At 48.3% G+C, this 14396-nt stretch overlaps 1 protein-coding gene across 1 annotated transcript in view; it reads right to left on the bottom strand.

The window, feature by feature from the left end:
• Positions 1–14396, bottom strand: part of COL23A1 (collagen type XXIII alpha 1 chain) — a 195020-nt gene that overhangs the window by 178904 nt on the left and 1720 nt on the right. The window contains exon 2 of the mRNA XM_064521091.1: positions 11578–11647. Within this exon, the coding sequence (XP_064377161.1) occupies positions 11578–11647 (70 nt within the window). The remainder of the gene's footprint in view (positions 1–11577; positions 11648–14396) is intronic.

Below are 14396 nucleotides of genomic sequence, written 5' to 3'. Positions count from 1 at the left end.
ATGTCATATTTTTCAGAAACTAGTCCAAGAGCTCGAGGCATCAAGTGGTGAAAATGTATGTGGTGCTCAGAACTTGAGTTTAAGAGGTCCATGCAGTCCCACGTGAAAAAGAACAACGCGATATGGTACTAAGAAATTGCACACATTCTGGTTAGAAGCAACTCAAATTCTGCTCAACCCAGGCTGATGAGCACAAAACGTCTCCATGCTTCAAGTCCAGCTCTTCCTCTCAAGCCCTCTTTTGAGCAAACGGTTGGGCAATTATTCTTGGTAAAAGCTGCCCTGACCTAGAGCTCTGCCTCGCGATTCACTGAGGTCCACTCGGCAGGGAAGAGCAGGCCCGTGCTGGGCTGCCAGGCTCTGCGTGCTGCTGGCACAGCTGAGAGCTGCAGTTGCCCATACAGAGACGAGAAGCAAAGCTAGAAACAGGACTTCTTGCAAATACATAAGAGACATTACACGTGGGTCTGGAGCCAAGTCCACCGTATGAGTGGTCTTCACATAAATGGTCCCAGCCAGCTCAGAAGGGGACTTCCAGTGAGCTATGCAGGATTTAGCGAGGGGGTTGGACTAGACAATCTCCAGAGATCCCTTCCAACCTCAACCATTCTGTGATTCTGTGATTTTTGGATGTGAAACTCAGTATTAGGAGTTAAAGGAACTGAGCTCTATGAGCCTTTCCCGCACCATCAGAGGTCACCGAGGGCACAACCCAGCTCGGCCATCGCTATCGCAGCCTGTTTCATAGCTCAGATTTTTCTCTGGGAGGGTAAGTCGGTCTCCAGCCTCCCACACTGCACCCCTCACACAAACAGCCTCAAGACCAGCGGCCTGGTTTTTGTCTGATGCCTCCCCTTTGACCTGAGCGGCTTGGGTGGCCCGAACAAGGGGTGAGATCTGCTCTCAGCACCATTTTGGAGGCAGGGAGCACACGGACCTTCCTACCACGCGTAGGTGAGGGGCCGAGGGGTTCTTTGGTTAGCTTGGACAAGGTCGTAACATTGCGACCTGCAGAGCTGCGTTGTACATCTCACCTCTGTACTGAAACACAGCTGCTGTCTTACAGATATAGACTAGTCAAACAAGGTTTCTCTTCCTGGACAGTGTTTTGATCTGATGGGACTACCTTTGTACGTGAAAATTACTCCAAGCAGTACAGAATTACAGCATTGGGAACCAAAAAAAAGAGAGAAAAGGTAATTTATATTACACAATCATCCTCAGCCAAAGATTGACTTTTCTTAGCCTCCAAGTCTTGCCATCATTGCAGACATCCTCAGAAACTAAATCATAAAAGCCAGCTGCACTTCAGCAGAAGCCAGGCTTTCTTAACATCTTCAATAAGAAAAACCCACCAAATTTAATAGTGAAATGTATGTCAGAAGCATCAACAAAAGCATCAAATGCAACCAACACATCCCCAAATCTCTACCCCAAGCAAGATTCAGTATGGCCTTAGAAAGCCCTATAAGATGGATGTGAGGTCTTTCACTGATACCTCCCAACTTCAATTTGCACAAAGAGGTGAACTGCTGGTGTTGAATTATCATTTAAAATAGCAGCGTGCTCTCTTGAGTCCCCTCCACTCCTCTTTTTCTGTGCTCTTCAAGAAAGAGGAATCACCATCAGAGAAATAAAAGTCACAGCAGGACCCCCAAATTGTGCTGTTACTCTTGGCTTTATATTTAAACGAAACATTTTATCAGGGCCAGGCAAAGGTGATGCAGGAACAAGGAGCAGCAGAAAGTCCACCAGTCTTCAGAGACTTCTATAAATTACAGCTGATGGCATAGCTCTAATACATCATAGGGAACAGCCTTCCTCTTCCACCCCAGCATCCCCAGCCAAACCGTCCTGAAATGCTTTATGCTAAACACGTGCTTTACCCTGACCTTGCTGGTCCTACTTCATCATGGCTACACTGCAAACATCAATCACAAGTGATGCAAATAAAAATCGATAACAGGGCTGGCTATTACACTGTGCACCACCTCCTGTGAGCCTTGACATCACATACAGAGGCTTCAGAGTTATGGTGTTGGTCCAGGGAGAACATCTGGTGGAGATGAATTGTTTAGTGGTGAAAGGGAACTGAACGTAACTTGTGAGATGTTCCTCTCTTCTGCTACTGGAGGCAGAAGCAGGGCAGGAGGGCTGCAGTCCTGTTGCAGGGATGAAATCGAAGAAGCACATTGTATTGACACAGGCTGCCAAATTTTAATGTTACGGAGAATCTTGGCAGCAGCATATATTCTGTCACACGATAAAACACAGACTGATGGTGACAAACACAAGAACAGGTGGAGGTTTAATTAGGTCACTAAACCATGTGATTGTAACCTGCAAGGCTATATAGCCACACAAATTCTTGCACCCACCATGCTCATTCTTGGCGTGGAAAGCAAGCCTGAAGAGATGACAGCTTTCTGTCAGGCCTGGATCCTGCGTGAAGTGCTGTGCCTATTATTGGGTCACAGTTGGGAAATGAGGAGAGTTATTGTCTCTTGAGTCCGATTTAGAAAAGAAAAAAGAAATCCAGTATTTCTACTGTCTAGTTTATCATGGCAGGACAGGTGCAATTAAAAAAAGATCAGCAACTGAATCTGTTCCCTTGTACTACTTTTCCATGCCCCGTGTCACCATGAGGACCTGTCACTCAAAAAACAGTTTACCTTACATATATCCATGGAAAGGTCATTTCAATGGTAGGCTCTTGAAGGGCCCAACACAAAATCCAACGGCTTTGAATACTGCTAGAAGGCATCCTGTTCCCTGGTCAACACTCAGGATTAACACTGGGATACATTGAGGTCATCAGCTACTACAGAGTCTCAGAAAACTAGGATTTTCAAGCACGCTGTTAGAATTCACACTTACTCACTTGGGTTACTGCAGCTCCAGCTAAGACCATGAAACTCTTTAGCAAAAGAAAATCCTACCTCATTGCTCTAAACTGCTGGCTTAACTAAACAGTTCATTCCAGACGACTTCCCGAGAGTCTTGTCAACAATAGAAGAGCAATGGGACAGTTGTAAAACAAGAAATTTCTGATGGGTTTGATTGAACACAGCGCACCTCAGTTCCATGGACACAATACAGACGAGTAACCCCAAAACTCGAGGGTCTGTTTCTCATACTAAAAGGAGCTGGGGGAGAACCTTTTGATGAAAGCCTGCTGTCACAGATTAAGGGACGAAAGAACACTTCTTTGCAGAATAAAAAATGCATTTAGATGGCAGCACAATCGAGCAAACCAAGCACTGGGAAATGAGAGGCACTGCAGCAACCAAGTTCTGCTTCCATCTCTAGTTATGCAAGTGTTTCATGATCTAGAAATGATTTTTCCCAAGCTTTTTGGAAGTGTGACCCCCACCCCGGTTCTCTGCTTTCAGTGACTATACACAATAACTAGAATTTCTTCATTATATTTATATTTTTTCCTCCTTTAAACTCTTTGCCTCTTCCAAGTGAGCTATGAGACACACTGTAAGAAAATAAAAGTTCTCCAACCTCTTCATGCTTCTACATCTGAAACAATGCCTAGAGCTTTAAGCATGGTTCCAGCTGGCACAAGCTATGCTTGGCTGATATTTTGGGATGGTACAGCAGGGGCAAGACAGAACCGCAGTGATCCATCAGCTGGATTCATGCCTCTGTCCACATGTGGGTTTATGGGTTGTCTAGGACTTCTTAAGTGGAGAGCCAAAGGCAGAGGTCGGTTGGACAGACCGGGCTGCTTCTCCAGCCTTCACCTAGGCTGGTACCTCCTCTCCTGAAAGAGGCTAGTGATTAAGTTATTTAAAACAACATCTATTGAGTAATGAAGCAGAATCCACTGACTGGAGAGAGCAGAGGGGCATAACTTGTGCCAAGCCATACAGCTCCTCTCCTCCAATTTGACCGCTGTTTTCTCCACACTCCCAGCCACAAGCTCAGGCGATCACACTTATTATACAGCCTGTACTTACGCAGTGCAAGTCATTAAACAGCCTGAAATTTCCTGGTGGCAGGGAAATACGGCAGCTCTCTGCAGGAACGCATCAACGATAGCTGACTGCCCCAAATCACTTTTGTGCAGAGCTTTGTGCTGAAACCTGCTTCGATCAACACTGCGTGAGCGATAAGATCAGCCTAAAGCACATGGGGCTTGAAACACATTCTAATCCCATTACACACGGATCGGAAACGACAGCCCCACCAGCTCGCTGAGACGGTATAAAGATACAGCAGACCCACGCCAAACGCAGTCAACTTTCAATAATCAGCGCTGCAAAGCCAAGTCACTGCTCACACAGGCAAAACTCATCCATAATTGGAATAAGAGAAGGAAACCAACTGGAACCTAATGAGAAGCCCCCCAGGTGGGTCAGTTTGTGAACACTAAACCAAACTGCTTCAGACCTTCATCTCTGGAAAAACAGAACTGAAGGGGTTGGCAGCAAAAAATATCTGGGTCTTGATAAATGTCTTCACACGTCAAGACAAAGATAAAGTTACACAGAGCCTCTCGCAGAGGATATGGTCGTCAGGTTTATTTTTATAGCTTTCATTACACTCAAAATAACTTTGGCAGACTCCGAAAAAATAAATTTTCAAAGCCTTCTCCCATTGATGTCACCATTTTTAATTACTTTGTGCTGAAGCGGTCTAAAGATAAATGCTGCTGCGAAAGGGCCAACTCCTCGCTGAGTGCTTTGTGTCTTAGGATTCAAATCCCGGAGTTGTACCCTGCTCCCAAATGCCGTCACGACCCATATGGCCGGCAGTCTCAACAGGAGACGGTTCTGGCCCATTATCTAATGCCAGTGGTTTTATGAAAGCCAAAAACTAAGCCAGACCGGCTTTTTACTTACTCTAACTCTGCATCAGCCTCGTCGCCAGCTCTGGGAATAACACCAGTATCATGCTACTTCCCGTCTCAGAAAGTACCTGCCACACCGAGCATTTAAATGTCACCTCCAGGAGGGCGTTAATGACGAGTGTCACCGTTGGCCGACCCAGCAGCTCATGTGGCAGGTTATTTTTTATCACTTTTGAGGTTTGAGAATTCAGGCTGTGCTTTCCCTTGGGGTGCAGCGGGGCCCCGGGCTGAGAGCAGTGCTTCCACGCTCCCGGACCCTGAGCTCACCTCCCCTTCCCGCCTGGTTAAAGCCTGCCTTGCCCTCTCCTTCCCACCGCAGCAGAGGTGTGGAGCAGTGCCAAAAGCAGCATTTGCAATAGAGAAAAGCAAGCCAGCGTGACCAGCCGTCCCCCGCCATTGCCGCGACATACACGACTGCTGCTGCAGTATCGGCAAGCCGCTCCAGACACAAATAAAACAACAGGGACGTAACTAAATCATTCCTCTAGGTTCAAGGGGGACTTTGGCTTCTCCTTCCCATTTATTTCCACCTATTGCAACCACTTGAAAACCACCCTGCGACCCACAGATTCCCGTTAGCGGGGTCCTGATGCCATGACACAGCTCCCTAAGTGCCGCTTCGAGGCTCCCAAGGATGCGACCAAACCGGCACAACTCCGGGACTCAGCAGCTCTGCACCAGCGTGAGACCGTTCTGCCGTGAAGTTTAGTCAAAACATTTCACCAAGTTACGTTTGCATCAGCCAGGCTCCGAGTGCCGTCGGTGCCGGGCTGCGCTTGGCCGTGCCGTGCGGAGCTGATGCCCGCTCCGTGCTGCGGCGTCCTCCGACGGGGAGCCGTGCCGACCCGTCCCCGTCCCCATCCCCATCCCCGTCCCCGCGCAGACAATCAGCTCTCTGTGCCCGGCCAGGGGCCCCCCCGCTCGCGGCGAGCCCATGCTGGCCGATTAGGATCTTTTACGAAATTTTAGGGTATCGCTAACCACTCCAGGTAGCTCATGGGAAAAGTGGGCTAGCCGTTCCCGCACATGTGGCACGCAGACACCGCTCCAGATGTCCTCCAAGGCCGGTCGCTAGCATCCAAAGGGACCGAGGAGTGGTAGCCAGGAAGGAGCTGACGGGACAGAGCTGGCAGTAATTTTTATGCTCAAAGAGACACACAACGGCATGTTTCCAAAAGCTGTAAAGATCTGTGATCGGATCATATTTTGAAAGGCTTAGGTTTAAAAAACACATTAAATACAGAATAAGTGCCTACATTTAAATGGCATGATTTTTTCAGAAGTCCTTCCCATCCAGCTTTTCTTATTCATTTAGGTGCTTTAACACTTTACTTCTGGCTTGTTTAAAATTCTAACAATGGCTCTTCTGTGCAGGGAACGATCTGATTGTATTTGCAGATTAATACAAAAAATCTTGTTTATATTAATACTATAACTAACAATAACGTCCCAGCCTCCTATGAGCAAAGTCAGAAGGAGAAAGTATACCCTGCTCAAAGTAAGTGAATGGTAAGGTATGGGAAAGGACAAGGTTCTCATAGGGAACTAAGGTAAGGAGGATTTAGGAAAAAATTAAAAATTTGGTAATGTTGTTAAGCTCTTCATCTCATTCTAAATCATGGAAATTACAGAAATGTAGTGCATTTTAATGGTTTCATTAGTAGAAAAACATCACTTGAGGTGACAGTAAGGAGCGCTTCAGACACTTCTGTTGACTGGCATGCAAAGTAACTCAGAAGCAGAGATCACGGCTAATTCCAAAAAGAAATATTTGCTTTCATTTGATATTCTTCCCTATCTATTTAATTATCCTGAAGAATTCACGGTGATTTGGAAATGCAGAACTACAGCTCCAGATACTGAAGATGTGAAAACAGGGAAATGATAAAGGGCTTCTATCACACAAGAGTGTGAAACAAAGAGCCCGCGTAATACAATTTAGAGTATCGCGTTTGGCCTGCTGGAGAGCATCTGCCATTTGTCAGTACTACAAAGCAAACAGAGGCCTCTGCTCCTTGATCTGCAGCAATTAGGGAAATTCTGTTGCACTAATTACCTGGGGAGACAATGCAGGGGGAAGGCAGATAGCAAGTGACATCTGAAGACAACATTTACAGCAGTAAAAATAGTCAGATATTTCAAGTAGCCAAGAACCACAGAACATAACGGCGCCAAACTTCTCAAGCAAGCTGGAAAAAAAGTTGGAAAAAACAATCTGTGTGTTTAAAGCCGGGCACAAATTAAAAAAAATAATAATAATAATAAAAGCACAGCAAGAGTGCCCCTGGAGCCTCGGAGTCTGCAGAGGTATGAAGGATTTTCAGTGCTCCACTCTGCCATGTACACATGGTTTGAATTGAGCAGAAATGGAGCAATCTGCAGTGCTGCAGTACGAAGTACCACTTCACTACCAGCGCTGCCGAGCCATCATTGGGAAATATTTGTCACATCTTAACTGGAACATCAGATTACTACACTCAACATTTAACACTGGTTTGTAATATATATACACAGGTTCAAAAGCATATGACACCATCTCAGCATGCATTCGACATGGAGACGGGCGTATGCATCATAGAGCCGTCAGGAAATTCGGAGTTAAGGTCCTCAGTGATTCTGAGAGCAAAGCCCACGGAGGTGTTAAACAAGCAGGCACGTGAAAAAATAATTCATATGCTGAAATACGCGTGCAAGAACAGTGCACAAAGCAGATGGCGGCTCAAATGAGGACGTGGGGCTCGGGCTGCAGCCTGTGTGGACGGGGCTGGGAGTTTTGCACCTTCGATCTCAAATACACCAAGAACAAAAAGTGCTGTGTGGGCCCATGCTTGGGGCGAGCAGGAGCCAGGGACAGAAAGTGTGGCCAGAGCCATGGCCAAGGAGGTGGCATAGCCCTGCCTCGCTGATGGCTCTGCTCTGCAAGACCATCCTGGGGATCCACCAGAGTAGGAGCACTCCTGCTGTCACGGAGCAGCCTCTTCCCACCCCTTCCTCCACTATCTGAGGGACGTTCCCGGCAGAGATGGAGCAGCGTCCCTGGGAACAGACTCCTTCGTTGCCTTCTCGCAGCCCGTGGGAGCCATACGGGGCACGGCCTGCAGATCTTCATCCATCAGGTCCTCCATCGGGATGAGGTGGCTCTTGGGATTTCATTTCCCCTCCTTCTCCCCTTTCATTGGGTTTAAAAGGGAATGTTTTACTCTCGTGCTTCTAATAATGCCATAAACCAGCACCTCGGGGTCTTGGGGGACCTTTGCACAGACCCTGAAGACTTCGGGCAAAGCAAATACCGCATTTAACACATCTTTCACACCTCATCTTTCAAAAGGTTATGCTTAAACATATAAGGAGGGGGAAAAGAAAAAACAAAAAAGGACACCAAGGAAAAGCAGTCGAAGGCCACACAACTGCAAGCAGACAGCAGACAGCTCCAGCCTTGCTTCTCACCCACCTCCCAGCGCTCATCAGCCAAGGGCTGTCACAAATGCCACACAAACAAGTGTTCCTGCACCTGCTGAATTTTATCTCACACCCAAGGCTATATGAGGCTCCGACCCGGGGGAGGAAGCCGAACGCGAGGGGACAGAGGGCCCCTCCGCAGCGCGATACAGCCCTGGCTCCGAGAAGGACAATAATAAACCCCTGAGCTGCTGTTCCCCAGCGAGCCAACACGTGGGGACGGGCTGTCCTCGGCCTGACCAGCGCCGGCAGCACGCAACCGCGGTGCCCCGGCTGAAATAGCCGCGGGGAAAAAAAAGAAACAAAGAAAAAGACGAGAAAAGAAAGAAAAAGGCCGTGCTCCTGACGGCAGGAGGTTCGGAAACGGGCTCACCGCGGTATTTCCAGGCCCGGCTGCGGCACGCTCCCAAACCCCTTCCTCTTGCTCGCATCCCAAAAACGCCCAAACAGCAAAGGAGCCAAAATTACAAGACGTCCCCCCCACCCCAACACACTGCTGTGGAATAAATAAAACCAAACAAGTCACTTCGGATCCCCACGAGACTCCACAGGCCGGGAGGCGGCGGGAGCAAGCAAGGAACCCGCCGTCGCTGCCGCGTCCCCGGAGCCGGGGCCCAGGTGGTCACTTTCCGAGCTCTTCTTTTTCCTCGGATTCGGATTTCGCCGCGGCGCTGGTGAGATAGCGGGGCCCCCTCTGCTGGCCGCCGAGCCCTCAGGCCGCGGCCGCGCTCCCACCGCCGCCGCAGGCCCCGTCCCACCACCAACAGCTCCACAGAAGCTGCAGAGCAGCTCTTCCACGCCACCGGTCCTGAGAAAAGCCGTAAAAGACCACATTTAAGAAACCGAGCTGCTTTAAAACAACCCCCTTGGGCCATATAACCGCACAGCTGACTTTCCGTAAAGCTCAAAGCACGAAACGGGTCTATCGCTCTCAGCGCTGACTTAGGGTCCCACCAGAGTCAAAATAACAGCGTCTTCTTCCACTTCTAAACCGATCACAGTCATCTCTTCCCTGATTGATTTTTAATATGTAGCAAGCTGCTTTCATCAAAGCAATCTGCAAAAGCAAAACCAAAAAAAAACCCCAAACAAACCTCAGCAAAACCCAGCAAAGCACCCCAAACTTCAGTTCAAGGGAAAAGAGCTCTTGTTGAAAGCCAAACAAAATCAAAGCCCAGCTCTGAGCGAGCAGTCGGCTGCCGTTCCCTCCCCAGGCACCGGGACGTGCTGGCAACGCAGCTCCAGGGGACAGCAAGAAAGTCTCCTTTTTTACTAAAGAGACACCAAAACAGGGATTACACCGGTGTAATGAAGCAAGTAATACTACCGTTGACAGCTCTTCAGGGGACTTGCTTTGAAACCAAATCTCGCCGTAAGACGGAAGTCATCTTAAGCTTGGCTGGGTTTCTGGAGAGAGAAAAAAAACGCAGGCCCAGGAGTTTCGGATGCCCTCCCGTTTCCAGCGTGCGCTAAGCCACGTTCCTGCCTGCCACCAGGGCCACGGTCAGAAGAACTAGCAGGATCTCACATATCTCCACATCCCCTCCAAAGAGGGCATGATCTCTTCGCCCGTGGCTACTTTTCGGTCCACGGAGGCGAAGGGAATTGAGCTTCAGCCGTTAGTTCACAACTTGGCGTTGCATCGTTCAGCTGCAACGTGGTCCACAAGGGTCACGAGGTCTTGGCACGCTTCTGGATGGGGCTTTTCAACTACAGACTGGAAGATGCTTCAGTCTTCTTCAGGAAAAAAGAAAAAAAATGTGAAAATTCCCTCGGTTTACCCCAAAATAGCTGAAGGGCTCCACGACGGCCAGGGTTACAGCCATACTGCAGCGACTTCGCTTGCGGCAGGTCGGCGTGAAACACGGCTTGGCAGCTCGTCCTCCCCTCGGCGCGGCACCGGCTCTCGGAGCACGTGCACGCGTAATTGCTGTCGAGCGGCGGCAGGCAGCATCAGCCGCAGATGCCATGTAGCTTTCTATCCACAAGAAAAGCATTTCGCCTCCCTTCGGCTCACCAATTATTTTGACATTCGTTACTAATGACTGCAACAAGCCTTTCAGCAGCATGGGGGAGACCGCTGCCCCCCCCTCCCTTTCCCCCACCTTTCAAACGCAGCAACCAGCAAAGCCGCTGACCCAGAACAGAATCGGGACTTTCGTGCGCCACAAAGCAGCCTCTTAAATCTCAATTACTTTCTGCAGAGAATAGGAAAAGCCTCTTGACCACCGAGGCCCCCCAGCAGCGCCCGGGCTGCACGGGCTCGCGGGAGCTACAACCCGAGAGCCCCGCCAGCCGCGGCGGGTCTGCCGAGAGGGCAGAGTCGCAGGACAGAAAGAAAAAATAGGGTCGTTTATCGCCGGGAAATCTGTCTCATGAATACGGACTAATGCTGTCAGCTGTATTCTGATAGGATTCATATCCAGTAAGTCAGGAAAATTTGAGCCTGCGCATTTGTCTGCTTCCACGTGTAACACTGAAAAGATTTTTTTTTCTTTAAAACCCAAACTGAACTAAGCGCTGCTGTGGAAGGCTTTGCAACGTGCCTAGGTATTCTTCCCCATCAAAGCACTGCACATCTTTCACCCATCTTTCACTACTGCTGTGAGAAAAGAAGGCAAGGTTTGAAGTGCACCAGACCACAGTCATTCATGCCATTCAGCACAACAGCAGAGCACTTAAAAAGTATTTCTATAAATGAGATTCCTTTACAAACGAACCTAAGCTGTTTATTGTTTCCAAGGAGCGTGCACTTCCAAAGCAGAACAGGAAGTTTTGACAGTTTAAGAAGTTCATTAAACTCTGAGAGGAAATTTAAACAATCAGTGGCAGCTTTCATGCAGCGAGGCGGTGCCGGAGAAGTCGCTACCCTCCTAAAAGGCAGAGTGGCTGCAGCTTTTAATTATCGCACTTACACTGAGCCACAGTGATTTTGTTACTACTTCTAAATTGTTTTGGCCCAACACCCAGGGCTCGCGACTGAGTAAAGCTATGCACTCTTTTAGTCTTATAGCTAACTGTCTTTATCCAAGCCTCAAACTCCTTTATCTGTAAGCAAGCCAAAGCAAGGCAATGCAAGAAGTTAATAATCTCAATCACAAGAGAGTGCTTCGACTTGGAAAAACACTAATTAGCGTATTTTACTTGATGCAGAAGAATATATAACACAGAAGACGAGGAATTCAGTGACGTTGACCCAGGGAGCACGTGACTCCCCGGCAGCCTGGCCTTGGCCGTGCCGGTGCATCTCCGCTTACCTGGGGGGCACATGCAGTCCGACGGAGCCTCTCTCGCCGTCCGCAGCTTTGCTAATCCTTCACCCAGTTTCTGTTCAGAGGAGGAATAAAAACAGCCATTTAGAGTATGCATTTTATCTATATGCACACCAGCAGCCAAACCACCTAGCACACGTCCTCCAAGCCAGATGAAACAGTTTTACCCTGTCTTGTCCTGCCTTTTTTGATAGCACCTCGTGTTGAAATAGCACATAAAATATTGAAGTTTCTTAACAAGCGGCTGGAGTCCACCAGCCTCACACAGGGCAGGTGAAGACTCCTCCTGCACATCGCGTACAGCACCTCAGAAGTCACCTGCGAAAAGCACCGCGGGCTGGATCTGTTGCACTGTACCAGCGGTACCAGTCCTCCATCGAGATTGCAGCATCCCCTTGGCCTATCTGCTGGCGGAAACGGTGCCCCAGAGAGCCTGCCGCCGACCGCAGGAGAGCCCTCCGCGGCACGCGCAAAGCTGCTCCCAAAAGCCCTGGCAGTTGTACAGCAGGGTTACACTTCCAGAGCAGATGTGACCTGGATTTGTACTTAAAATTCATGTTAGGTGGAGCGTAGCAGCTTTCTTGAGGGGTCAGCACGCGACCTCCTTCACTTCAGCTCTGACGCGCCGGGCGGCACGCTGGTGGGGACACGGGGACTGGATGCGCCGTCAGGCCAAGAGACGGGCGAGGGGATAAAGGCTCCTGGGTGAGCCCTGGAGCACCCAGCCTTGGGGTCGGGACCGCCGCGGCTTTCGGTGGGAATAGGGCACTCACCACCCCCAGGGCCACCCAAAGCCACCTTAACGTGGGACTACTAAAACACCTAAAAATGTGCAAGGCTAAAGCAACGTCTCTGTGGCATATTGCAGACAGATGCGAGCTTACTTTGCTTGCTCTCTAAGCCGACCCAAATGTTCATGCCTGCACTTAGGAGGGTGCCAAGCCCAAGTTAATAAGCCCTGATGACAGGTAAGTTATATTAGCTCAGGCACGGTGCCTCACGATGGGGCAGACCCAGCAAGGCTTGGGAGCAATCCTTCTAGCCCACCAGAGGTCTGCTTCCAGTCCTTCAGGAATCTCCCGTCTCACCTGGAGTATCTACCAAGAGAGAAACCCATGATCTGATAACTCGAATCCACATCCAGTCACTTCAAAGAGAGAAAATTCAACGAACTTACTGAATTCAGTGCATTCAGACTTGAACGCTGCATAATTGAAGACCCAGCCTATGTTCAAATATCTGAAAACCGTGGACTATTGAGGAATTAGGCTACCTGTGAATTAGCTTCTGGTCCTTTTATTCTCGGGATTAAACAGTTTATCAGCTGTTGAAATTCTATGCATTTACTTCTGTCTGCTCAGATGTGCTACTGAGAAGGACTTAACGGATCAGCAGGGTTTCGTAGCACCTGATGAGAAGTTGTCCTAGGGGGAGTATAAATAGCGGCATTATCCAGCTGCCTACTACAAAACATGCAATTTCCTCGAGAAAACAGGGCAAGACGGAAGGCATCTAAAAATACTTCTGATTCAGGGAACAAAAATTATCTGCAGGGTAAGTGCACTTTTCTGACAGCCTTTTGCTGTCTGAACATTACAGAGAGTGACTCAATTATTTTGAAGCACTGATGATGATGATGAAGGTGGTCAGGGCAGATGCAATAAGCCAGCCCATCCTTTTAATCCAGCAGGCATCACTGGGAACAGCAGAGAAGATATTTTCCTGTCTTGGATTCTTGACCGCGTCTTGTGTACTCCCATTGAATTTTTCTTGTCATGAAGCTGATTAATCTGGACACTCCGTGGCTAATACAGACAATAAATCCATTGTGCACAGAACGGTCCGGCTTTGTTTACAACAACTGGATATTTCTGTAATCCCCACATTAACATTTTCACTACAGTGTGAAAACTATGCACTGTGAATTCAAGCTTTTGTTGCGGAACAAGCGGAGACACTTCCACGTTTCGACCACATCGCTAAAAAATGTTTGCGCACATATCAGACGAGGCATCTACAGCATGTTCTGCTCAAGTAAAACCCACGGGAAAAATGAGCTCCCGCAACATTAAAATAAGCAATTTCTCCAGATTTAGATGGGTGCCTGTCACAGGGCCAGAAACTAAGCCCTAGTTGTCCAAACTGGCTTTTATTGCCAAAACTACACATTTATCCTTCCTTTATTATTTCCTATCCTCTTTTACTTGCCAGATATTTAAGGAACATTAAAGGGAAGAGCAACCAGCATGTTAGTATTGCGCTTGCTTCTTTTTACGTGCATCTCTTTCAGAAACTATGCCAGCACCACCCGGGATCGGTGTAGGTATTGGTGCTTTTGGTGCAGGGACAAAGAATAAAGTATCACGGGGTCACGTCCAGAGAGCACACGGGGCATGGGTTTCGCTTCTGAATTATTGTGGTAAACCTCAAAGAAAGACAAAAACAGAATTTAACAAAAATCTGACCCCAGGCACCAGTGGACGTTCATGCGGATGGAAACACTCTTGCTCCACAGAAATCCAAGCACAAAAAGGAAAGAAGCTGCTTGGCTAGCGAGAGGTCTTTGTAATGGAAAGGAATTTGGTCAAGAAACACACACTTTCTGAAACTTTAATATGTATGAATAAGTGTACTTAAAATGACTATTAATAGAGGGCAGGATGACTAACATGCATTCCTTGAATCTGCTACTCATTCCAAAATTTGCTTTCAGTATTGACAAAAGTCTGTCACACTAAACGTCTCAACAAGCTCACACTTGCATTAGAAACCCCACGATGTGGTTTTGCTTTATTTTCCCCTGT

This window comes from Dromaius novaehollandiae, chromosome 15 (assembly GCF_036370855.1).
Source record: "Dromaius novaehollandiae isolate bDroNov1 chromosome 15, bDroNov1.hap1, whole genome shotgun sequence".
NCBI lineage: Eukaryota > Metazoa > Chordata > Aves > Casuariiformes > Dromaiidae > Dromaius > Dromaius novaehollandiae.
Note: the sequence above shows the minus strand (reverse complement) of the source record. Positions and strands in the feature narration are given on the sequence as shown.